General features: G+C 55.0%; 1 protein-coding gene across 1 annotated transcript in view; it reads left to right on the top strand.

The window, feature by feature from the left end:
- The window catches only part of NRG2 (neuregulin 2), a 175628-nt gene that overhangs the window by 130291 nt on the left and 19719 nt on the right, over nt 1–25618 (top strand). Inside the window, 3 exon segments of the mRNA XM_034655624.1 lie at nt 8053–8224; nt 13415–13533; nt 22739–22859. Coding sequence (XP_034511515.1) covers nt 8053–8224; nt 13415–13533; nt 22739–22859 — 412 coding nt within the window.

The raw sequence follows: 25618 nt of genomic DNA, 5'->3' as shown, positions 1-25618 counted from the left end.
ATGCGTCCTGTAGGGTTGGGTGTCAGTGGATGGGTGCGTCTGGGGGGGCAGGAGAAGCTCTAAGGCACGAACGGTTTCTGTTGGTGTTAGAGCTCCCAAGTTTTGTCTCCTCCTCCCTGTTCCTTTCCCCTTCCTCTGTACCCATCCTCCCGGAACAGGGTGTGCCTCCCCTCTTAGCTGCCATCCCCAGCTGGCCCTGGCCTCTGTTCTCTACCTTGTAGCTGAGGTGCCAGATGTAGAGCTGAAAGCCCAGCAGGTCGGGGCTGCTTCTCACCAGTGCAGGGAAACTGTCCTCTGTGAGGCTCTGCCCCCTGCCCATGTCAGCGGAGCCCTAAACGGGAGGCAGCGCCCAAGCCAAGGGCGGGAGCCATGTTGCCTTGCTCAGCACCATGTCCCTGATGTCAGGTAGGCGCCTGACACATCATAAGGGTTGTTGGAGGTGGATATTTGTTGGATGGTTGTGAGAATAGGGCAGGGCAAGCCCAGGCACCAGGCTGGGCCTGCTTGGCTGAGGAAATGTTGCTGAGGGGGAAGCCAAGAGGCCCGGCAGGGAGCACACTCCGTTTGGGAGGCCAGGCGGTGAGTGTGGATGGCTCTTCTGCAGGCCACAGGCAGGATACCTGGCTGCCCGTTTCACAGAGAAGGCCCTCCGTGCCCACTTAAACCAGCTGTGTTTTTAGTTGTTCTTTTCTTTCTCATTTGAACTTGGAGTCTGTAATTAACCTCCAATAGGCTGCAGTCACTTTTCGGGTCGAGCGGGGTGGGGAGGGGGCCAGGCCGCAGGCCGCCAGCAGCACGACAGTGGGAGACTTTGATGCCAGGCATTGTCTCCAGGTGTTGCCCTGCAAAGGGGACGGCTCAGCCTTAGTCATGAGGTGAGGATCATTAACCCTTTTAAGAGTCCACTGCCCCTGCCCCCTGGTTGCTGGGAGGGAGGCTGGGCCGGGTCCTCCCCAGCTGGGCTGCCTGGCTCTGTCCTGGGCGTCTGTCTTGCCCTCAGATCTCAGCAGGCTCCGCACCCACCGCCCACTGCCGGGAGGAATAAGGTCAAGCTGCTGGCAGCAGCATACCTCCCGGCCTCGGGGCTGGGATGTGGGAAAGCAGCAGCCCTGGTTGTTCCGTTCTGTTGTTATCTTCAGTGTGGTGCTTGGTGGGGATTCCCTCTCAAACAGGCACAGCCTAGAAACCCTGGCTTGGCATCAGGGGATAAGGAAGCAGTAGCCACCAGATACCCCATGGGTGGCCCAGCTTGTGGCCACTGTGGAGGTCTGTCTGGAGGTTTACAGGACCCGTCCTCAAGGGAAATCTTTCTGTGGCAGTCTGGGTCATCCTTGAGAGATCGTCCTCATATTGTTATAAACCTGCCAGAGGGGATGTCCCCACAACCCCCCTCCAGAGAGCCCTAGTCCTGCTGCTCAGGTGGGCACTGTGCCAAGAGGAAGGCTGCTGGATGGCTGAGGAGCTCTCAGGGAGCAGGGGAGCTCAGCAGAGAGGGCTGGGTCTGAGGAGGAGACCTTCAGGGAGGTAAAGGGAGGGCTGCCCAACAGCCAAGGGCTACCCAGGCCATCAGCTTGCTGCCTGCCCTTTCACCTGGGGGGAAGGAGCAGCCACAGGGAAGCAGGGTAGCAGGGACAGTCCTGGGACCCCCTTCTTGGGCACACAGATCTTCCTCTTCCTTCTACCCGACATCTCTCATCTGTGTAGTCTCCTATGTGCTGGGGGGCCTTTGAGAGTGCCTCCTCTGTGTGGGGAAGTCCAGACCCTCCGGGCTGTGGCTCTTCGCTTTGGCTACAAAGCTGAATTTGTAGAGAAGTTTATTGCAGTATTGTTAATATTAGCAGAATGTTGGAGACGACCTAACCAATTCATCGGAACAATGAGACATGACACAGACATTGAAATGATTTAGATTTGTATTTCTAGAGTTGGGGGAAATGTTTTTATAATATATTTACTAAAGGGTAGGATATAAAACATTTTAGAAAAGTCTTGCAGGAGATATATGAAAATGTTGGCTGTGGTTTTTTTTTTTTCGCCCTGGTGGTGACTGAATGGATTTAAATGTGCTTTTCTTTTTCCTGACTTGTGTAATTTTTCTACAGTAAAAATGTATTTATGTAACAAAACTCGTTGAGGAGTGGGAAGGGCTGCTTCATACATGGCCAGATCATTTCTGTCTAGGACAAAGCACCGAACCTGGCATACAGGAGGCACTCAGTAAATGCATGTCAGCTGACTTGGCGGTGAGTGCCTGCCCACTAGGGTTGCTCCAGCTCTTGCCCTGACAAATCCTGTCCATCCCAGGAAGCCTGTTCCTCTGCTTGTTTTAGCTTTGCCCCCAAGACACTCGTGGGACACATACGGTGACCTCCATACCTCACACTAGCATTGCATTCTGAGCCCTGGGCCATAAAATAGACCCAGACAATACCAGACCCAGTTCAGAGAGAGTGCCCAGGCAGGAGTCAGAGCTGGCCCACTCATGTGTTAGGCCCCATAAGCACTACCTCCAGGTCCTCAGAGGTCTGCTGTGTGAACAGCCTCTTCGCTTTGTCCTGGGTGCCCCGAGGGGCTGGTACTGGATCCAGTGGCTGGGAGCCATAGTGGGAGAAGCCCTGGTGACTCAGCCTAAGAATGACTTTAAAACGTACAGAGTAAGGTCAGGTCATTCCCCAACGTGTAAGCCTCTGAGGTCACGTCTACCAAACAAACCTGGGCCACCTTGGGGAGCTTGTCCTCCATACTCCTCACACAGAAAGCCTGAGGAGGCTCTGGGCCCAGGAGGGAGGGTGCAGAGGTCCTTTGGGTGTTGTTGTGAGTGCCACCTCAAGGGTCTTCTCTTTCCTGCCCCCTGAGCTGTTTCCCTCCCCCTCAAGGGACTTGCCTGCTGGGGGGAAAAAAAATAAATCTTAGTCTGTTCTCAGAGTCCTATTCCCTTTCAAAAAGCCCATGTTTGGCTTTCAGGGAGCTGGGAACTAAGATTTCTGTGCACAGGGACCAGAACCAGACGCTGTTAGAGCAGGAGGCATGGTTTTTAGTATCTTAGATGAGTCTTGTGAGGACCTGTTAATAGACGCAAAAGAAGACTCTTTGTAAAGAACATGGCAAAAAAAAAAAAAAAAAAAGGAACATGGAATGATTCAAATGTATAGTTATTTTTATTTTGTCATCCTTTAAACGTGGACTGGGAATATAATGCAATCCAAATATGTAATTTAAACTTTTCTAGTAGGCACATAAGTTTAAAAAAAAAGGGAGGGGTGCAAAACAAATCCAGACTTCTCACCCCAGCTCACACAGCCCCACGTCAGTCACTGGGCCTACCTGTCCAGGCTCCCATCATACTACCCCTGCCTTCCAGAACATTCCAGCCGCATGCGCCTCTTTTAGCCCTCGAACTCACCAAGCTCATTCCCACCTTGAGGCCTTTATGCAGCTGCTTATTACCACCTCATAGTCCCTATTGATCATTTGCTGTTGTCTCTCCTCACTAAAACTCCGGTTCCCTAAGAGCAGAAATCTTACGGCCTTGCTCACTACTGTGTACTCGGGGCCCAGAACAGTGCCTGGCATACAGTAGGTTGAATGGATGAACAAATGAGGAACACATGAACTAGATGGAGTTGTTCTGAAGTGAGGAGACTATCAAGAAATGGCTACCGGGTCACACAGAATCCTCACTAGACAGAGTGGGCTCCTCGTCATCTGAAGTGCAGTCCTGGACTTTCCACTGGTGACAGAGAATGCTTCTGGAGCCCCCAGGTTCTTAGACCCCCTAACATGGGCTCATGCCTGCTGTTTCTGGGTTCAGTCTGTATGTCAGCACGCCCTCCCCATCACCACCGCCATTAGCAGTGGCCCCAGGCTCGGTGCATAGAATTGTATCAGGACTCGTGTTGGGAAACAAGGCGGTAGAGCGACCACCATTTCTTCCCACCAGGTGGGTGGAAGGCAGGAGGCCCCGTTGTGTCAGAACCGCTGGAAAGGTCAACATTCCCCGTGCAGTGGGGGGAGGCACCCTAGAACTTGAGAAGAGCTCTTTGTGTCCCCGGTTCACAAGAAGACTAATCGGAGGTCACCCATTGACAAGGAGGTTGTTAGATCACTGGCTGTCAAGCCCACTTCAGAGGAAAGCCCCCCGTGAAGGTGTTTTTAGGTTGGCACCAGTGAGCTGTCTGCTTACAACACGCGCACGTTCCTTTACGTTCTATAGGTTTTTAAAACACACACCCCCGGACCCGCTCTTACAGGTTCTGCTTCAGAACATCTAGGTTATGTTCCAGGCACCTACCTAATTTTTAAAGCTTCCTTTGTGGTCCTCAGTGGCATCTAAGGTTAAGAACTATTGATAAGGAGGGGCGCCCGGGTGGCTCAGTCAGTTAAGCATCTGCCTTCAGCTCAGGTCATGATCCCAGGGTCCTGGGATGGAGCCCTGCATCAGGCTCCTTGCTCAGTGGGGAGCCTGCTTCTCCCTCTTGCCTGCCGCTCCCCCTGCTTGTGCTCTCTCTCTTGCCCTCTGATAAAAAAATAAATAAAATCTTTTTTTTTTTAAAGATTTTATTTATTCATTCGACAGAGATAGAGACAGCCAGCGAGAGAGGGAACACAAGCAGGGGGAGTGGGAGAGGAAGAAGCAGGCTCCCAGCGGAGGAGCCCGACGTGGGGCTCGATCCCACAACGCCGGGATCACGCCCTGAGCCGAAGGCAGACGCTTAACCGCTGTGCCACCCAGGCGCCCCAAAATAAATAAAATCTTAAAAAAAAAAAAACCTATTGATAAGGTCATGTGACTAGGGACCACAGAGCAAGCGGATGAGGAAGAATGTGGTGTAGGTAAGGTGCAAGGATGCTGAGACAGGACTTCAGTCACACTTAGAATAATGATCTTCCAGAAAGTCCAACACACTGGTAGGTTAAGACACATGAAACCTCTGGGTGTCCAAAAAAATACCCCCAAACCAGCATTAAAAACTGTAACAAGCAGGTAATTGGGAAAAATATATATAGTAAAAGGCTAATAGCCTTAATATTTATTTATAAAAACTCTTACAGATCCATAAGATGAGCACGCAGTAGAAAAACAGTACAGGCAGGAACAGACAGTTCAAAAAGAAGAAATACAGTGAGCCAATACAGTTATGAAAGTGGTCAGCCTCACCAGGAATCAAATAAATGCAGAGTACAACAACAAAGAAACGTTATCTTTGGCCTAGCTAATTGGCGAAGATTAAATCTGTGATAATACCTCATGTTAGTGAGGGTGTGGAAAAAACAGGCACTGTCATTCACTGGTGGGAGTGCAAATTGGTGCAACCTTTCCAGAAGGCAATTTGGCAACGCTTAAAGCTGAGGAAGCTCGCATACCCTTTTGATGCAGCAATTCCCCTTTCAGGAAGATTGCCCTAGGAAATTATGGTGGATAATAATAAGCAATCAGAGCTAAGCTTTGTTGAATGATCTGTGCAAGCCAGACTCCACGTGCGTTGTTTATACAATGCTTACGGCTGTCAGCCCGCGAGGTAGGAGCCTTGATTATCACCCTTATTTCACAGGTGAGGAAACCGAGGCACTAAAGGATTAGGGCAGTGACCTGAGGACACAAAGCTAGTAAGTAGCCAAGCCTGGATCTGACAGATCCAGGCGGTCTGAGTCGAGAGCCACACTGCCCACCCAGCAGGACACGCCAGAGGTGTGCGAAGGAGAACACTGCGTGCCCTGGGTGGGCGCACTGTGTGTATATGCTGGACCAAGCGGGGCCCGTTTGTAATGAGGTGGCCACGGGGAGAAAACATGCGAAAAACCCCAGGATAGGAAGTGGTTACGTCAATTAGGATATGCTGATAAAAGGAACATTATGCAACCATGAAAAGGAGAAAAGCACGTGTGTGAACACTAGGGCTTTTTATATATGCGCAAAATGTCTCTGAAATGATATAAACACAACTGGTAATCTTGCTTGTCTCCTGCAAAGATACCTGCGTGACTCTGGTCAGAAGTTAGAGGGAGACTTGTTTTTCAAGCCGTATACCCTTTTACACTTCTTGAACCTTGAATTATGTGAAGATATTGTTAAAAGGTGTGTGTGTGTACGTGCACACAAGTTACGCTGTAGCTGTTCCATGTAACGTAACTTCTTTGAAATGCTCCCAAGGGTTCTGAGAAAAAAAGTTCTAAGACCCTTGCTTGAAGAATCATACCAAAGTTAGTAATGATACTTCTTGAACTCTCTTACCCAAACTGGTTTGCTCGTGGAACCCCTTTTCTCAAGTAACATCTATTATCATCTCTCTGGATATTCACGTCCTATAGAATTCAGTTTGGGAAATGCTATCGTTAATAGTTAATGCCAAGCTCAAAGGCTTACATTTCTTTCATTAAGTAAAAGAAACATGTTACTGACGCTGATCCCGTTTATTTACAATGCGCGTGCGTGCGTGTGTGTGTGTGCGTGTGCGTGTGTGTGTTTTACTTCTGAGTGCTAGGAGGGTGGATGATTTTGTTTTCTTCTTTTATCTGTCTGTATTTTTAAATGTTCTAAAATGAACAAAACCGTTTCACAAGCACTGTTGTTTTTGAGTCTCTGTAATCATCTTCAAAGCTTCAGGAGCCCTTTCTCTTTCTGCTCTCTCCGCCCGGGCACCCCACGCCCATCTACTGCCCGCTTACGAGCCGCCATTCAGGGGCAGGTCCAGTGAGGGAGCCTTAGTGATAGCCAAGCCCTCTTGGCTGCCTTCATCCAGAGTCAGCCAAGACGGGACCATTCAGTCCCCAGACAACTCCCCGGCCTAGCAGACCCTGGCTTCTGCTGTTGGAAGAATTTCAGTTATGTTCTCCATTCCCCAGAAAGAGACACAGGCTGTAAAAGCAGACACCAGCCTGCTCCGGGCCTGACGTGTTGCAAACGCAGATTCCTGGGCTTCGGTCCCAGCTCTGCAGCTGCCTGGCTATGTGACCTTGGGCAAGTTTCTTAACCTCTCTGAGTCTCATCTTCCCCATCTGTGTCAGCAATGACACTTGCCTTACAGGGCTCAGGGACTGAACGAGAGCATGCATGAAGGCATTGTGTACCCTGTCAAGGGCTGTCCCGGTGGAAATTATTACATACTCCAGCAGGGAACACGGGCTTGCCCTTACCTTCCTGAGAATAGAGTACTTTTTCCTTTTTTGGTAGGTTGTTGGGGGGAGGGGAGGGGAGCAAGGAGATGAGGCATGGGAGATCTGTGCACGTGGAAATAGAATTCTGTGTAAGAAAAATGGGAGAAGCCTCTCAGCTCGGCATTTGCAGGCCCCGTGTCCCCCAGTGGAGCCCCAGGCCTTGCCCCCCACACAGCTGCTCCACTGGCCCCATTCAAGTCAGCTCGTCCCCCCAGACCACATGAGTCCCTGAAGCGACAGTGCTGACTCTTGCTGGCTCACCTCCCTTCCTACCCCTTCTAGCACCTTAGTATCCTTTAGCTCGTAGCTGACTTAGCTCTTTCCCCAGCCTGGATTGGGGTCGCTCCTCTAGGTCTCAGCACCTCCAGGCTCCGCGTACCAGGCTGTGAGGTTAATGCCAGACCACAGCTCTCCTGCTGCACTGAACTTTGAGGGCAGGAGCTGTGTCGGTCATCTTGGTCCTCCTGTGTCCTCTGGGCCCGGCAAAGGCCTGGCCATCTGGGGCAGGAGTTCGATCATGAGCACTGAAGTTAAGGGACCCAGGTTTGAGTCCCCGTGCACCCTGAGAAAGTGACTTCACCATTCTGAGCCTCAGTTTGCCCCATCTGTAAAGGGGTTTCATCACTGCAGGGAGTTCACAGGCTTTTTTCATAAGCTAATGTAGGTAAAGCTCCTAGTGTCATTCCAGGTGTGAAGGAAGCTCCATAGGTAGCAGCCACATTGATATCACTGCAGACCCTCTGTGACCGCTGACGGAATTGAAGTGGGGAATGACCCCGGGAGAGGTGGCTTCCCGGCCACCCTTCCACCCCTGAAGACAGGGGCCCTCCCTCCACTGCACACACTTAGCACCTCACCCCCACCCCCATGCTCACCTCCCTGCCTTGTACCCCACAGCCACCCGGCCCAAGCTGAAGAAGATGAAGAGCCAGACGGGACAGGTGGGTGAGAAGCAGTCCCTGAAGTGCGAGGCGGCGGCGGGCAACCCTCAGCCCTCCTACCGCTGGTTCAAGGACGGCAAGGAGCTCAACCGCAGCCGTGACATTCGCATCAAGTACGGCAACGGCAGGTGAGACATGCCCCTCCCTCCCTCCCTCCCTCTGTCCAGCCAGCGGCCCTTCCTGCACCCTGAAAAGGGGGGGCCGGTTTCCGTCCCCCCTTCCTGGCCACATCCTATTTCTCCGTGCAGCTCTGGGTCCCTCTGGTTATGGTGGCCCGGTGTCTTGCAGACTGTAGATGCTTAATGAAGGTCTCCGGATGGTTGAAGGCAGTTTGATGGTCAAACTCAGATTGACCTGTGAAAGTAAAGGGACCTCTTGTCCCTAAAACTCCTCAAAGCATCTGCCTCAGTGTCGGAAAACCCCCCATTTGGCAACCTTTGGTGAAAGACCGACTCCAGGAAGCATCTGGGAAGTCAGAGTGGTGACTTCAACCTTCCTCCACCACCAGCTCTCTCTCATCACGTCCCTTCTAGAAGCTTTCCCTCCATGTCGCAGTGCCTGTCCCTCCTCTGCCTGTTGCCCATCCCGCTTCTTCCCTGCGCCATCAGGGAGGGTCGGTGTCCGTCCGCTGACGCCCGTCGTCTTCCAGGCCTCTCTGCCCTGCTGGCAGCAGCCTTCTCGCTGCACTCCTATGCTGCCTGTGCCCGTGGCTCCTAGAGGCCTGCGACCTCTGAGCTTCCGAGCCGAGCCCGGGGCCTCCAGGCCTCTCTGCAGCCCCGGGCATGGGTGTGACTGGCTCTGGGGCCTCTGCAGCCCCCCTCCTGGTCCTTCTGTGCCTCTAACCACTCCGTCAGTGCTGGAACTCTCCCGTCCTGGGGGCTTCCCTCCTCTCCTCCCTCCCTCTCCACTTGTGGGTGATTTTACCCTCTCCTAGCTCATCACCTTTTCTCTAGTTTGGTGGCTTTTCTTTTTATACCTGAGTTCCAGACCCTTGCTGCCAGCTAAACACTAGATCCCACCCCTGAGATACCCGCAAACAGCTCTAACCCTGTCTGCCCCAGTCTAGCCTCTCCCCCGCGTCCTCTCTGGCCCTGCTGCACCCCCCTGTGCTCCCCTCCCGGCGGCGGCAGAACCAGACCGTGACCGCCCGCTGCCTGGCACCTGCCCCCATGCCACCCCCGCCAGCAGGAGACACCCTGCTCTCTGCCCTGCACGTTCTTATCTGCTCTCTTGCCTCCAGCTTCTTTTCCTCCGCTGTCGCCACTCTTCCCGGGCCACAGGCCCCTTTGTGAGCTCATCGCTGTGTGTAATGTGTGCGTATGGAACATTGGCTGTGTGCCAGGCACTGGGCCAGAGGCTGGACGTACACCAGAAACTGAACCACGCACGGCCCCTCCCTACCTTCACAGAGCTTCTAGCCCAGCTTCCAATACAGAAGGTGGTGGAGGCCTCCCGACTTTCTTCCGAAAAAATATGCCTCATCTGCCCAGTTTTGCTTACAGTTCTAGAGGCCCGCTGACCCCTGTGACCCTGGCGGGGGATGATCTTTCTAACATGGACACATATCTGAGTATTCATTCACTCACTTACTTGACAGATCTTGAGAGCCTGCTGTGTGCCAGCTACAGCCTGGGCCTTGGGCCCTTCCAACTCCCCTCTTCCTCCCCTTAAGTCACTGCCATGCTGTTCCCCAACATCTCAGTGCTCCTGATCCCTGCTCATCAAGATTCCGGACTTGGGCCCAAGCTGTTTCCTGTGCTGGCAGCTCCCCCCTCCCCAACCTTGTCCCTAGCAAAATTTTCCAGGCCCAGGTTAAATGTCATATCCTCTGGGACACCTTCCTGAACCCTCCAGGCAGCTCTTATGGTCCCCACTCATGGTGCCTTGGACATAGTTTCATTGCATTTTGGGGGGTTGTCTCTCCCTATAGCATGAGAGAGCCTCAGAGGCTGGGCGCCGCCTGTCTACACCCCTCTGCCCTGTATGGCCAGGCAGAGATCTGCATTCAGTGTTGGATTAATGAGAATCTTGCAGGACTAGCTCTCCTCTCCTGGGCACAGGGTGACACTAGGATAGCACAGGGCACCCCTTGGATTGACCTAGACTTTGAGCAAGTTACTGTCCGGGTCAAGCCTCAGTCTCATCTGACAAATGGGTTACCCAGTCCAGAAACAAGGCCTGGTCAGGTCTTTCTGTCCTGGGTACTGGGGACCTCTCAGAGCCTGAAGCATGCCCCCTGCCCTCTTCCTATTAGGGCTGCATTCCTGAAACTTCCTCGATCCACCCATCCCACCCCTGGGCTCCCAGCAGTGAGTTGACAGGGTGGAGGAGTGAGCCATGATGGAGAACTTCTCATTGCCTTGCTGTGGCAAAGAGGACTGCCGCTGCCACTTACACACACACTCTCTCTCTCCCTCTCTCTCTCTTCACCTGGCCTGGGGACCGGGGACATGAGCAGGAGTCTCCTTGCTGGCAGAATCTTCTTCCTTCCGCCCACACTACAGCTTGCTCTCTGGCCATCCTCGCACTCCCTCTGCCAGGCCACACTCCGTCCTGACCCGGCTGCTTGGTCTGCAGCGGCCCCCTCCCCTGGCTGGTGCTGTCTGTCTCTGGGGCCGCCACACTGAGGTGTCTCACCCAAGCCTTCCTGTGCCGGAAGGAAACCAGCCCCCCCAAGCCCTGGGCACAGGGCCCTCCCCTGCAGAACCACATGTTCCCTTATTTATGAGGGGCAAGCTGCAACAGGCCCCTCGGGCAGGCAGCAGGAGCTAGGCACTGAGGAAAATGTGCGGACGGGTAGAGGATGTGGCCGCCCAGGCCCCGTCCCTGCCAGCGTAATCCTGGCTGAGGGAGCAGGGGAGGGGCACCCATCGCAGGGCCAGGCGTGGGTCAGTGTGGCAAGCGGGCAGCGGGCCTACCAGGAAGGGGGGAGAGAGTCCCGAATCCTCAGGGTTTCCGACTGGAGCTAGGAGTGACAAGGGAATATAGCGGCCCCTGCTCCTTCAGGGCTGAGAGACCCGGAGAGCCCCTACCCTGCACCTCTGCCCCAGGACCTCTTCTGCAAGTCTGGGGCCCCCTCCCCGGAACTGGCCAGGTCCTCACCCAGCTGAGAAACTAAGGTGCCTGCAGCCAGCACACCAACGCGCCGTCGTTTCTGTCCTCTCACCTCTTGCCAGCTCCTCAAAGGAGCAGACCTCTCTGAGCCCTGGACTGACTTTCCACAGGCCTCACACACCTTCTGTGCGAAGGCCTTCATTCCATTTCCAGCCTTTACCCCTCCAGATACCTGCGAGCCTAGCTGCACCTTTCCTGCTCCCTAGGATGTGGTGTAAGGAAAGCTCCTGTGAAATCAGCTGTAGGCGACCCCCATCCCTTGACCCTGCGACCCTCAGATGGTTCCCTGCTCTGCTCACTAGTGTCAGGGAATTGCTGGTGGCCACGAAGTGAGGGAAGCCTGGTCCTGGGGCAGCCGGGCTTCGTGGAACTGGATTAGACGGAAGGCAGGAAGGAGATGCTGTTTTAGCCAGAGGGGCCTCTGGAGCTCTGTTTAATGAAAAGAGCAAACTCGAATTGACAGAAGAGGACTGTAGGCAGACAGCAGGCCAAGGGGACAGACTGGCTTGAGCGGGGAAGGGTTGGAGGGACGGGGCTGTCAGACAGCTGTCACTGAAACATCGGTGAGGACATCACCACGGCAACGGGGCCTATTGACAAGACAACCCCATGGACCCTCCTTTGGAGGCTCTTGGAGTGAGGAGGTCTGGGAAGAGGCCCCGGAGGCAGTGGTGAGCCCAGGAAACAGGTTCCCAAAGCTCAGCCCCAGTGGGGATGGGGGTCAGTTTGCTGTCTTCTGCACCTGCGGCCTGGCCCCGCCTCCCCTGTCCTTCCCCCGTCAGCGTCACGGCTCTATTTTTCATCCCTGGGCTTCGGGCAGCAGCAGCTGCACTGCTCCCTCCTGTTGCACCAGACCTCCAACACACTACACATATTCTGGGAATCTGGTGTCTTAATTTGGGAGTAAAAAGAGGAGGAGGTTACATCATGTAAAGAAATGTTCATGCTACCTCTTGTTTGCCCCTGGGGCCCAGGCTGGGGTAGTAGGCTTTATCCAGAGCTCAGAGGGGCCCCTGGAGAGCACTGGGGCAGAGGGAGGGGTGGGAGGTGTGAACAGACCCCGCAGAGCTCAGGCACCCTGGGGCAGGTACAGAGAAACCCTGGGAAGGAAGGAGAGGTTTGGCAGGGTCTTTGGAAAGAAGAGGGGAACCAGGGCCTGGTGCCCTGGAGTCACACACAGCCCACAGGCCCTGCCCAGGCCTGGCCCCACAACTCTCGGCATGCAGGGACAGGAAGCAAAGCCCTTCGCAGAGGGGGCTAGCCCCCCAGCCTCTGGCTCTGGGAAGTGGTCCATGAGCCCCTGAGGGGCCCGTGTCCTCACCAACTCTGGCTCCTCGCCCCGCTCTGCTTCTGCCTTGCCAAGTCCCTTTGCAGTCCAGAAGCCCCTCTAAGACTCAGTTTTCCCATCTGTACTGCCTGTCCATCTCCAGGTTAGCCAGGAGGACCAAGTCAGGCCATAAGGATCAGGATCTGTTTGTTCCCTTGAGGGATCCAAGCTTCCAGGTCATAGAAGGCACTCAGTAACCATTTATTAAATGGGGGGAGGGAGGAAGGAAGGAAGGAAGGAAGGAAGGAAGGAAGGAAGGAAGGAAGGAAGGAAGCTAGAGCCCCTGGGAGAAGTCACAGAGAACCCCTAGTGGCAGGGTAAGGTGAAGGCCAGGGGAGCCACCTGTTGGGACTGGGAGGCTGGGCACAGGTGTCCTGGGCGCCTGTTAGCTCGGGGGCCTGCCCAGGTACCTGGGACCAGGCCATGCATATCTAGAGCAGCAGGCTGCCAGTCCCGAGGGAAGGCTGAGGTAACTGGTGAGGCAGTGGCTGCCCTGTTCTGAGGGGAACACAGGGCCTGGGGGAGGGACATTGAAAGGAAAGGAGAGAGGTGGCCATGTGACTTCCTTAGGAGACCCCACTTTCCTCCCCCCAGACAAAGCAGGTCCAGCCCCGGGAAAGTGGACAGGAGGCTTCCTAGAGGAAGAACATACGTGCAGCCACTAGCTGTGCCCTGTGCTCTCCCAAGCCCCCAGGTCTCCCTCTGGCTCGGGGGACTCAGCGTTCCACCGGGAGCCCAGAATCTACTTCCCATCCACCCCGCGCTGCCACTGTGGCTCTGCGGAGGGGAGAGGTGACCGCCGGGTGACCGCTGGGGAGCCACAGCCAGCCCAGGCCTTGGCTCACGTCTCTCCCCCTCTTATCCCCTCCCTACCCAGAAAGAACTCACGACTACAGTTCAACAAGGTGAAGGTGGAGGACGCTGGGGAGTATGTCTGCGAGGCTGAGAACATCCTGGGCAAGGACACGGTCCGGGGCCGGCTCCATGTCAACAGCGGTAGGTGTTCCCCCACCAAAGGGACGGGTCCTGCAGGGGTTTGGTGGGGCAGGCCGGTTGCCCCCCAGCCCTCAGGAGGCCCGCACATGATCTGTCTTGCACTTGACTCCCCTCCCTCCCGCCGCTGCCGTATCAAGCCCCAAGATCTGGGCCGATTCAGAGAAATGCAGTCGAAGCATAAATGTTTAGCTTTGTTATCTGGGCCTGGAAGAGCCGCCAGCTCTCATTTTAAATATCCTGAAAACTAAATATTTTGAAATCAAGAGGTGGGGGTGGGGGAAGGATATTTTTAGAAGGCAATTACGGGAGGCTGGGCTGCCAAGAGCGGGGCTCCAGGGAGAGGCAGGCCCTGGGCGTGTGGGAGCTGACTGCCTGTTGCTTTGCTGGGACCCGGGTGCAGGCAGCCATCTCCCCGGGGCCATGGCCGGGAGGCTTGGCTGTGTTGGCCCCTGCGGGCAGCCTCTTTTCAGGGACAGCAGACCCTTCTCCCACAGGGGGGCCTCTCCCTTAACAACATGCAAGGTCAGAAGCCCACGGCACCCACAGCACCCTTAGCTTCCTCCCTCCACCGTAGCAGCCTCAGTGTCGGCTCGCAGGCAGCCTGCTTTCCCTTGGCTGGAAAGTGGCCAGAGCTGCCTGTCCTCAGGCCGCACGCCTCCACTCTAGCCCAGGAACTCCAAATCCCACAGATGGCTTGTCTCCTCCCAACACCCACACACAGAGCATACCGTTTGGCTACCTGGTTCTTTGGGTTCACTTCCAGTCCTGCCCCTGTCAGTCTAATCCTGCATCTGCCTTCTCCTGCCTGTACTTCCACCAGGCAGCCCTCCAGGACTCCCGAAGTCCAGCATTATCTGAGGAGAATGTGAAATGCTCCCTGTCTCAGGACCCTCAGAGGGAAGCCTGGTGCAGACCCTGTCTGTCCTGTACTGTGAGGGGTCTCTGTGTTCTCCCAGCCTCTCTGGCTCCTCGCCTCCCTTGTCACTGTATCTTAAAGGTCCAAGCCTACAAATCCTGGTCTTCTTTCTGGATCTTTCTCACATCTGTACGTCCCACTCCAACACTACCACAGAGGCAACCCGGCCCAGGTTTCAGCTCTTTTCACCTAAACCACAGCAGTGGCCTCTTAAGAGGCTTTCATCTTGTCATGCCCCCACCCTGAGGTGCCACAGAACAAGACCTTCGTCCCACAGCCCAGCTCCCACCAACCTGGCCCTCATGATCTTTCCAGCTCTACCTGTGTCAGTCCCTTACAGTCTTTTCTCATTCTTCCTCTCGTGCCATCTCTCCCAGGCTACCAGCTTCCCCAACCCCTCCATCCCACCACAGCGTCCGTCCCAGCTCAGGTCCTACTCCCAGGCCACTTCTTGGCCAGTTGCGGTCTTGTGTACTTCCTGAGTTCTATTAGATCGTTTTTCAAATCTCATCCTGTTGCTGAACTTGCCATGCACGTGTGACCTCGCAGTGGAATTGTGAGCCAGGACTGGGGAGAGCTGGGGTGATGCCTCCTCCCCGGAGTTACAGTGAGAGCTGCGGTGCACGGAGAGCGTGCTCCAGGCCCCGTTCCATACTCTCTCTTGAGCCCTGACAAACCCATGGAGTAGCTCATAATTCCTAAGACTGAAGCTCAAAGAGGTTAAATATTCTGCCGCAAGTCTAACTGATGGTTAAGGAGAGAGCTATGCAGTGTAAAAGTAGTTAGCAAACACTGAGCCCGTGAGCTCCAGCGGGGGGGGGTGGGGCGGGGGAGCGCGGCTATATCTCGCCTGATCACCACTCTAGCTCAGGGCCTAACACAGTGCCTGGCTCATAGTAGGCACCTGGTAAATAGTCTAGAAAAGGATTTATAACCTGCTCCAAGGCTTTACTGACTGCCTCAGGCCGCAGAGGGTAGCTGATTCCACCCCCCCCACCCCACTCCTCCCCACCTGTCCCAAGGCCAGGAAAATGGACCATGCTAGGTGTCCAGCATCTGTTACTTCCAGCCATAGTGGGCAGACATTCTTAGATCCACTCGGGCCTTGATGTTTCTTGTTTTTAAGATTTTCTTGGTTAGAACGGACAGGAGGAGCACCTGGCGGGCTCTTGATCTCAGGGTCATGAGTTTGTTGGGGGTAGAGATCACTTAATACTTTAAAAAAATACATACCTGACAAGAACCCAACTTAAAACTACCTTAAGGAGTGTATTTATTGGTTTATAAAACTGAGAAACCCAGAGGTAAAACCGGGCCCAGACATTACAGAACCCAAGTACTCAGAGTAGGGTTCAGGATGCCCTCTCCCATGGTGTGTTGTCCTCGTTCTCTCCTTCTATAAAATGGGCTTCTCCCATGTTTGGGGAACAGAGAGGGAAGAAGAGGCCAGGGCCTCAGATGGCTCCGGGTTTTACATCGTCCCAGCCTCCCACCCAGGGGAAAAAGAGCTTTTCTCTGCATCACTGACGTGATCGCAAGGATGAGTGCCTGTGAATCCTGCTTAGTTCCCCGCTTGGCCCAGTCACTGGCCTCAGGGGACGGGGTGGCATCCTCGCCAGGCTTGCGTGTGTGCAGAGGGGTAGAGAGGGAGAGTGGTATGAGTGATGACCTTGCCCAGCCTGCACAGGGTCGCTGTCCTAGAGGGGTGCTGTTAGCGGAGGAAGAGGGCAGGGCTGCCATGCAGAAAACTACAATGGCACTCTCCCCCCAGGGCTGGACTTGGGGGATGAGGCTGCAGACCATTGGAAGACCCCTCAGATACGCCGCAGCCGCATGCCGCACAGGCACTCCTATCCGCCCTCAGCAGCCCGTGTTCTGATCAGTCAGGGACCGGGCAGTGGGAGTTTGGCCTGGGTGCTGCCCCCAGGGCTCCTGGCCTCTCCTGCCTCCAGCCCAGCAGGAGGGCAGCAGGAGGTCCCGAGCTGTGGTCTCTTCCAAGCTCTGGGAGCCTGGGAGACCTACTCCACCTCGCTGGTCTTCCATTTCCCCGAGGCTGAGCCAGGTGATCTCTAGACTCTTCCCCGTAAAATTCTAGGGTTCTGAGTTTGATGTAGAGGTGGACATCCTATGCACCTAGCCCCTGCCCCCCAACACACACACACACGACCTCTTCTGTTGCCCTGTTCAGTCTATGGCAGGCCCCTACCCTTGACGTGGGCTGTGAACAGGGCCACTGCAGGGAATCTGGAGGCCCCTGTTGAGGGGGCGCGTTTCCACAGGCAGAGATGCCCAGGTTCCATGTTTACCCACAGAGCCCAGGAGACCTGCAGCAACCACGCCCTGGGGAGAAGGTGGAGGGCGGGGGGGCAGGCAGCCTGCCCCCCGTGACTCATCCCAAGGTGGGTTGGCCCGGCCCGCCCAGGCCCCAGGGAAGCCAGGGCTCCTGCGGTGCGGTGGCCAGAAGAGGGCATGGGAGGGCAGCAAGGAGCAGGGGCTGTGCCAGGGGCATTGCTGGGGCCCTTAGCAGCCTGGTTTGGCTCTGTTCCTGCGGAGCTGGAGGCCCTTTCCCCGAATCCGAGCAGACACTTCTTGCGGTCCCAGCCCTGCCGGCTCACAAGAGACGGCCTCCCCGCTTGCCTGGGAGGAGAAGGAGTCAGCAAGGAGTTTGTGGTGCTTTTTAATAAAACAATCAGCTTGGTCCAACCCACCTCGGAGTTAGAGAAACCAACTGCCTCACCCCCAGTTGAAAGAGAACTAGGGAACGTGCGGAGGTGGCCACACCAGTCCCAGGATGTCAAGCTGGGCTTTGCTTCGCCCCAGAGGGAAAGCAGATTTGACCTGGGGTGTCACAGGTCCACAGAAGCCCTGCAGAGGCTTCTAGGCCTGTCCCTCACCTGGGGGCTTAGAAAGGCTTGCTGTTTCATCACACACACACACACACACACACACACCTGCTCTCCCGCTCACCTAGTCAGCAAGGCCTTACGCAGAAAGACCGGGTGCAGAGCTCTGGGGAGTCATAGTCTTGGCTCCCAGCGAAGTCCCTCCACGTTCCTGGCAGGACACCAAAACCCCAACTCAAAGCATCTACCTGTTCTAACACATGAAAGAGGAAAGGCAACTTTACCCACAGGAAAGGGGCATACAGGGCAGGCGGGTGGGAGCCTTGATGAAGGAAGATCACTTGATCGGGGACTTGAAAGATAAGTGGGGGATCCTCCATGAGCCATGGAGAAGAGCAGTTGCACAGCCAGCAGCGGGGAGAGCGTCTCACGGCTATCAGCTCCCCTCCTGGCCCTTCCCGCAGCGACCCTCAGAAAGCTCACACCCACCAAGACACTCGTGGCTGTTAGAGGCCTCCTGGGCTTACCCTTCCAGGCATTTAATTCCAATGAAATTAACATGCATTCTGCCAGCTTCAGGTGTACCATAGAGTGAGTCAGCAATCCTTTACCTTACCCTGTGCTCACCGCAAATGTACTTCTCATCCCTTCACCTATTTCCCCCATCCCCCAGCCACTTCCCCTCTGGTCACCATCAGTTTGTTCTCCATAGCTAAGAGATTTCTGGTTTGTCTCTCTTTCTTTGTTCCTTTGGTTTTGTTTCTTAAATCCCACATGAGTGAAATCATATGGTATTTGTCTTTCTCTAATTTCACTTAGCATTGTACCCTCTAGATCCACCTAAGTTGCAAATGACAAGATCTCATTCTTTTTTAGGGCTACGTAATATTCCATTCTACAGCCCATCTTCCCTACCCATTCGTCTAAGGATGGACGCTCAGACTGCTTCCATAGCTTGGCTGTTGTAAATAACACTGCAGTAAGCAGAGGGGTGCACATGTCTTTTTGAATTAGTGTCTTCATATTCTTTGGGTAAATACCCCATAGTGGAATTACGGGATCATATAGTAGTTCTATTTTTCGTACTTTCATACTCTTTTCCGCAGCAGCTATAGCAGTTTACATTCCCACCAACGGTGCAGGAGGGTTCCTTTTTCTCCCCAGCCTCACTAACACATCCTGCTCCTAAAGTTTTTGATTTTAGCCATTCTTCCAGGCACTTTTTAAAAAAGATTTTATTTATTTATTTGAGAGAGAGAGAGAGATAGCAAGAGGGATGATGAGTGGAGAGAGGGGCAGAAGAAGAGGAAGAAGCAGGCTCCCCACTGAGCAGGGAGCCCGTCGCGGGGCTCGATCCCAGCACCCCAGGTTCATGACCCGAGCCAAAGGCAGACACCGAACCGACTGAGGCCCCCAGGCCCCCCCCAGCATTTTTTTTAAATCAAATTTTTGGGGGTATAGTTTACAGACCATAAAATTCTCCTTTTTAAAGTACATCATTCAGTGGCTTTTAGTGTATTCACAGGGTTGACCAACCATCACCACTAATTCCAAGACATTTTCATCACCTCCAAAAGAAACCCCATGCCCGTTAGCATTCACTCCCCATTCCCCCACCCCTCTGCTTCTGGCAACCACAAATCTATTTTCTGCTTCTGCAGATTATTCTGGACTTTTCATATAACTAGAGTCATACAATATGTGGCCTTTTAGGACTGGCCTCTTCCACTTAACCGTAATGGTTCTGAGGTTCGTCCATATTGTATCAGTAGCCCTTTACTTTTCATGGCTGCACAACGTTCCACTACATGGCTATTCCACATTTTGTTTGTCACATTCCGCAATGTGGGTTGTTGGGTCATCCAAGCTTTCCCGCATCTGGGCTCTAATGGATAATGCTGCTATAACGTCCGTGAGCAAGTTTTTATGTGCACATAGGTTTCCAGTTCTCTTGGGTATATACCTAGAAGTGGAATTGCCTGGCCACATGGTAACTCTGTTTAATTTTTTGAGGAGCTACCAGACTGTGCTCCAAAGCGGCTGCACCATTTTACATGCCCCCCAGCAAGGTGCAGGGATTCCAAATTCTCCACGTCTTCCCTACCACTTCTCTGGTCCATCTTTTTGATTATAGCCATCCAAGGGGCTGTGAAGTGGCATCTCACTGTGGTTTTGATCTGCATGTCCCCGGTGCCCTTCCAGGAAGATCTGCGTATAATAGGAGACAGTGCTTTAGTCTAAAGAAAAGTTATCCTCAGGCCAAGGTGACCAGATGAGCTCCTGGGACGGTAGTAGAAGGCACCTTACTCCGAAAAATCAGATGTCCATTTGCTCGTTACAAATATTTGTAAATGCTTGTTAGGCACCTGTTGCATGTCACGCGCTACTCCAAACACTGGACTTCGTTGGTGAGCTGGACAGACATGGACCCTGCCTAGATGGAGCATACATGCTGGTGAAGGAGCTTGTCATTTAATTACGTTAGAATACGTCCTGTAAGTGTACGCAGCTAAGAGAAAGAGTAAGGGAGGAGCCTGGGCAGCGTCTCTGAGACATTGAGATTTTGAAAGTCCTGGACAGGAAGACCCTTGGCTTGTTAGAGGAGCTGGACTAAGCCGGTGCAGTCTGAAGATACTGCAAGAGAGGGACAGGACATGAAGTGGGAGAAGAGCTGGGGGCCTTTATTCTGAGGGTAAATGAAAGCCATTGGACGGTTTTGAGAATGGAAGTGACTGCCCGCTTTTACCTATTTTAAAGACCACTTTGACGGTAGGGAAGCAAAAAGGGGAGAAATGAAGGCGAGAGTGGGGGCAGAAAGACCAGTGAGGAGGCTGTCGTGGTTGTCCAAGAAACAGACCATGGAGGCCGGGGCTGGGAAGTGGTAGGGACATGTGGGCGGAGCCCTGGGAGCAGGTAGAAAGGCAGCCTCAGTGATAGATGGGTGGGGAAAACAAAGGAGAAGAAATGGAAGATGCCCTCCAGGTCTTTGGTCTGTGCTGCTCAGTCAGTGAGATGAGTAAGCCTGGGGAAGCAGGTGATCGGGAGCACCGTCTGGGGAGACTAGGAGCCATCCCAGTGGGGGTGTCAAGGGAGCAGCCAGACTCTCCAGCCTGGAGTGTAGATGTCACTTTCCCAAACGCGGGAGGACGCAGTGAAGAAATACGGATACGCTGACAAGGGAGCGTAGGCCTGCTGCCTTGGGAGTGCGCGTGCGCCCGACAACGCAAACGCGTGTCTGCAGTGTGGAAACCTTCCTGGCCTGAGCCTCCACCACCAGAGGGGCTGGGCTGCATTGACTAGAGAAGGCCCTGCCATCACAGGGGGTGGCCTCCAGGTACTCCTTTCTGAAGAGGGAACACCTGTGGTCATTTCCCCCGACCCCCTCTGTGACTGGCTCCCCCACTGCCCATGTTTTTTGCCTTTCTGCACCCCGGCCCAGTACCCATGATGACACAGCTCTGGCAGCATGGGCCGTGCATCCCAGCTGAGGCCCCATCTCCTTTCCAGAGTCGCCCTCTGCCTCCCAAGGCCTCCATGAGCAGAGACATGCGTGTGGACAGGCCCAAGTATAGAGCTGTGGCCCCGGCCACCATCCTCACTGCTGGCCACTGCTCACTCAGTATAGCCATGGGCGATCTCTGCCACCCACAACCACAGAGATAATCAAGTTGGGCTGAGACCTCTTGGCCTTAGCCAACGCCTACGAGAGGACCCAAGCCTGTGGTCCACATCGTATTTGCCTTCGTCTGCTCATGTCAGGCCTTGGTGCTGATATGTTCTTCCACAAGGGACTAGCTGGCTGGTGAGAATGCTCAGCCAGGCGTCAGGAGCCCTGAGGCCTTGTCGCAACACACGCTGTGACTCTGGACAGGCGTTCCCGGGCTCTTTTCCTTCACTCCTCCTTGGCAACGTAACCAAAGGGCAGGGCAACCTCTGGCGTCCTCCAGAGCAACGGATTTTGCAACTCGCAGGCAGGGTCACCTCAGCTATTTCTCTGCTCTCTCCCTTTCTTGGTTTCCTGGGTCTCCCTGACCCAGAGTGGGCAGAGACCAGCAGAGGCCTCCTGTCCCAGCTGAGTGTGGCATCGTGTGTTGGGAGGAGACTCCGCAGCAGTGGGGCTCGGGGATGCCGGCCCGGCAGCGGGCATGGTGTGGAGGGGACGGTGGGAGCGGGCCCTGCCCGCCGGCTTTTATCAGCGAGCTCCTCAGACATATACAGAGGCAGGGCTGTGTATATACTCCCAGTCCCCGCGCTCCATCTGTCTCCCACATGTCTAAACACTGAGGGCGCCAGGTGCCTGCCCTCCTCCTCCTCCTCCTCTCAACCCCATCGCCATGGGAAGGGGGCGGGTAGGGGCTCAGCACCCCTGAGGAGACAGGAGCAGCCGGGGTAGCGTGGGCCATCTCAGGCAGGAGGCCGCCGCTGGGTGGGAGCCAGAGACCCTCGGAGCCCCTGAGGCTGAGGTGCTGCCCAGCCTGGAGACACGGCCTCGGGAGTCAGCTCGCAGATGAAAACCAACACTGGGGGCAAGACTTTTCCCTTGAAACCAGGTTTCTAGATGCCATCCCCTGGGGGAGCAGAACCAGAGTTACTTTCATTTATCACATGAATCCCACCCATCAGCTGTGCAGGCTGGGTCAGCAGCCTTAAGGCCCCATCTCACGCTCACCCAGTGTCCACATCCCAGCGACCCTTCAGGCCTCTTCCCCAGCCCACCTCCTCTCCAGCAACCTGACCTCCAGGATTTATAGCCTGGGCTGTCGAGGCCTAGAGGTTCCCTTCAGACGCAGTAGCTGACGGGGGCGGGGGGGGGGCTGCCTGATGAGGGCAGAGGCAAAGAAAACCCTGGGTGCTTATGGAGAGGGGCATAGTGGCCTCTGTAGCAGTCCTGAGAGGCTTGTCCTCTCTGGGACAAAGGAGGAAGACATGGAAGCTAGGATTCTCCTCACGTCTCTTAGAGAACGAGTGTCCAAAAGGGGCCACTTCCCTCCAAGCCCAGCTCCCTTCCAGCCACCTCCTGGCCACCTCGAGATCCCAAGCAGTGCGGATGGATGTGGAGGTCTCCTCCCTGCACCCCTGTGACTTTGTTCCCCACAAAAGACATGATCTCATCCGCCAACGGCGGAGCCCCAGAAAGGCAGGCAAGACGCGGGCTCTTATTTCCACCAGCTGCTTATCTCCTTCCCCAATATCGCACATCTCCCTGGCCTTTGGGGTTTGAGCACTTCAGGCCAGAGTACAGGTGCAGGCTGGGGCTGGGCAAACGGTCCGAGCCCCTGGAGGCCTCCCCTCCGCCTTGATGGTGACTGGGAGGAACCCAGACCTTCCCCTCCGGCTACTGATCTTCCAGCTTTGAGATGGGCCGTGAAGGGCCAGCAAAGAGGTGGTTCCTGGGGCCCAGAGGTGGTCTCAGTGGGTCACTGGCACGTGTCTCTCATACCTCCAGTGAGTACCACCCTGTCATCCTGGTCGGGACACGCCCGGAAGTGCAACGAGACAGCCAAGTCCTATTGTGTCAATGGCGGCGTCTGCTACTACATCGAGGGCATCAACCAGCTCTCCTGCAAGTAAGTGACCGGTGGGGCGGGCAGAGGGCAAGAGTAGGGTGAGAGAGGCTGGGGCACAGGCGGAGGGCTCTAGGCAAGGTCGGCTTCAAGCCACGGACAGGGGGTCCCCAAGGCGTGTAGACAGGGAGGTTTGCCCCTCTCCCTAGCCCTTTCTGGGAATCTCGGGAGATGTCAACGCTAAAGAGCTTGGGGCTCTGCAACGCCAGTTTCTCAGGCCCCGGCCCACCCCATCTCCCAGCATCCACGCTTTCACCAACACTTTTAAGGAGATGGGGATGCCAGTCTATGCCCTAGGCACTGGGTTCTCGCTCTTTCTCTCCCCTTCCTGCTCTGTGTCTCCCCCTCTTTCTCCCCCCATCGCTCAGCAACTCTCCAAACTGTTCTGATGAACATTTCCTAGGGTGTGTCTTCCCCAGCAGTGAAGAGTTTGGCAGGGTCAGTCAAAGCACAATTCCCAGCGCCCTTGGTAGTGGAGGGTTTGCTCTCCTAGCCTTGAGGGGAGATGAGGACTCTGCATCCAGTGCTCGCCTCAAGACCTGGCTGCTCTCTCTGCCTGGTGTCCAGATATGCCCTGGGCGCTGCTTGTTCCATTCCAACCCCAGCCCCTCTCTGTGGGGTAAAAGGACACCAGTGAGGATACCGCTCTGGGTGTGGCCCAATAGGGGCGATGTCAGGGTTGAGAAGCTCAGGCTGGGACTCCCAGCAGGATCTCCATCCTGCTCCCCTTAGCGAACAGGGCAGACAGGGGCACAGTAACCCAGGAGGGCTTATTCAGGCCCAGCTGGGTCCTATCCGCGCAGCTGAGCCCACAGGGCCCCTGACAGACTCTCTGGTGGGTGAGTGAGGAGCCAGAGGGAGAGCTTGGTGAGAGCAGCACAGGTTCTGGCCAGATTGGGGAGGGGTGAGGGGCACTAGTTAACAACTTCGGGTTTTCAAAGCACCCCGAGCCTAGGACCCTGGCGAGGCGCCACAGTTGCCCCATTCCCATGGCATCTGGGCAGAGGCCACCGGAGTATTGGTGGAAGTTCAGAGAGAGACGTTTGCCCTCCCCACAGACAAGGTCAGATTCAGCACTTCTCAGCTCTCCTGCCTCTGGGCTCCAGTTCCAGAGCTGCGTCTCCCCATTGACTACAGTCTTAGCCCAAGACCCCTCCACCTCACAAGGTGAAAATGAGGGGCCGTGCCTCCTTGACACTCTCCCCTCAGTGCTGGGCCAGGTGGGCCCAGACTGCCAGGCAGATCTGTGCCTCTTGCCCCAGCGGGCCTCCTTTGCTGGCTTCCCCCCAGCCCCACCCTTCACCTGCTGCCATCCCCTTACTGGCCTCCCCCATCCTGAATGTCCAGGGACTGTCCCAGCAGCAACAGCAGGCCCCCCAGGGAAGTTCTCTGCCTGGACTCAGCCCCTCATCTTTCTCCTTCTGCCTCTAGAGCCTGCCACACATTCATGCAACAGACCCCAGGGAACATTCTAGCCATGAAAACACTCTGAGCTCTCTGCAGTTGATCTGTAGAAACTCATAAGGGTTCTAGTATACCTCACAGACATCCCCCAGCCCTGTCTGCTCCTCTTCTTTTCCCCCCAGCGCGCGCGCGCGCGCGCACACACACACACACACACACACACACACCAGGCCTTTCCTCTTCCCTAGCCCCTTGGACACTGGAACCTTGAAGGAATCCAGCAGCATCACTGAGATCAGCCCTGGCTCCAGGCTGGGATGGTTTCAGCCACCCAGGACAGGTGCCAGGGCTGAGGAAGGCCATGGGGGCCCAGGGCTCCAGCGCTAGTGTTTAGTGTGGGAAGGGGTGTGATGAGCAATATGGGTTTCCACAGGGTCCTGCCACAAGGCTGTACCCCTAGGACCCTGAGTCACACCCAGCTAAGTCTGAGAGAAGCAGAGGGCAGGAGCCTCAATCACTGTGAAGATGGTGTCCCGGGGGCAACTGGGGTTCACTACTTAGAACTTGAAGTTGGTACCCAAAACCACGACCTCCCCATTTCAACCTGCCCTACGTCAGCCCCAGTCAGGGCTCCTGGAACCAACTTCCCTGACTCTCTGAGCCCTCAGGGGAGAGGGGTATCCCCGGTGAGGCTCACTTTCAGGAGGGCAGGTCCTCAGAGCTGTGCTGGAGAAGGACAGGGGGGAGGGGGGCAGGGCAGAACCCAGAGGCCATTCTGGGGGCGGGTGAGCCGGGAGGGAAGGGGGGGCAGGCCTCTTGGGATTCCTGATGACACCCGAATGGAATAAAAAGGAGAGAATCTAGGAAATGGAACTCACGTCTTACCATTTGTGCTGTTTGTTTACTTTTTATTTTGATTTTTTTGCATTTCCGCTTAGCTTGGATAATGAAACTAGACTGGTCAGTTTCATTCCAGTTTCTATAAAAATCAGTTTTCCTTCCTGGTTTTCTGACACTTGTTGTTGTGTATTGGTTCAGAGCCCCGCAGGGAGTGTTGAAAAGCAGGCATACTCCGTCCCTCCTGTTTTTCTGGAATTCAGAGCCAAAATAAACAGTGGCACGGATACTGAATTTTGTTTTAAAAAAGAAAACTTAGGGGGATTTGAAAATGGGGGTCCAAATCCAGGTGACTGTCCCCTGTCTGGGCCAGACAGGGGCCTCTGCACTTCTCGCTGCTTTCTCCTCTTCTCTCCGTGTTTTTGTGGAGCACGGTTGGTGCGTGACTCTTGGGGACTGGTTCAGGGGATGATGACAGAACAAGACTCTTTCCAGCCCTGTGCACATACCAGCGGCATGCC

This window comes from Ailuropoda melanoleuca, chromosome 3 (assembly GCF_002007445.2).
Source record: "Ailuropoda melanoleuca isolate Jingjing chromosome 3, ASM200744v2, whole genome shotgun sequence".
Classification (NCBI taxonomy): domain Eukaryota; kingdom Metazoa; phylum Chordata; class Mammalia; order Carnivora; family Ursidae; genus Ailuropoda; species Ailuropoda melanoleuca.
Note: the sequence above shows the minus strand (reverse complement) of the source record. Positions and strands in the feature narration are given on the sequence as shown.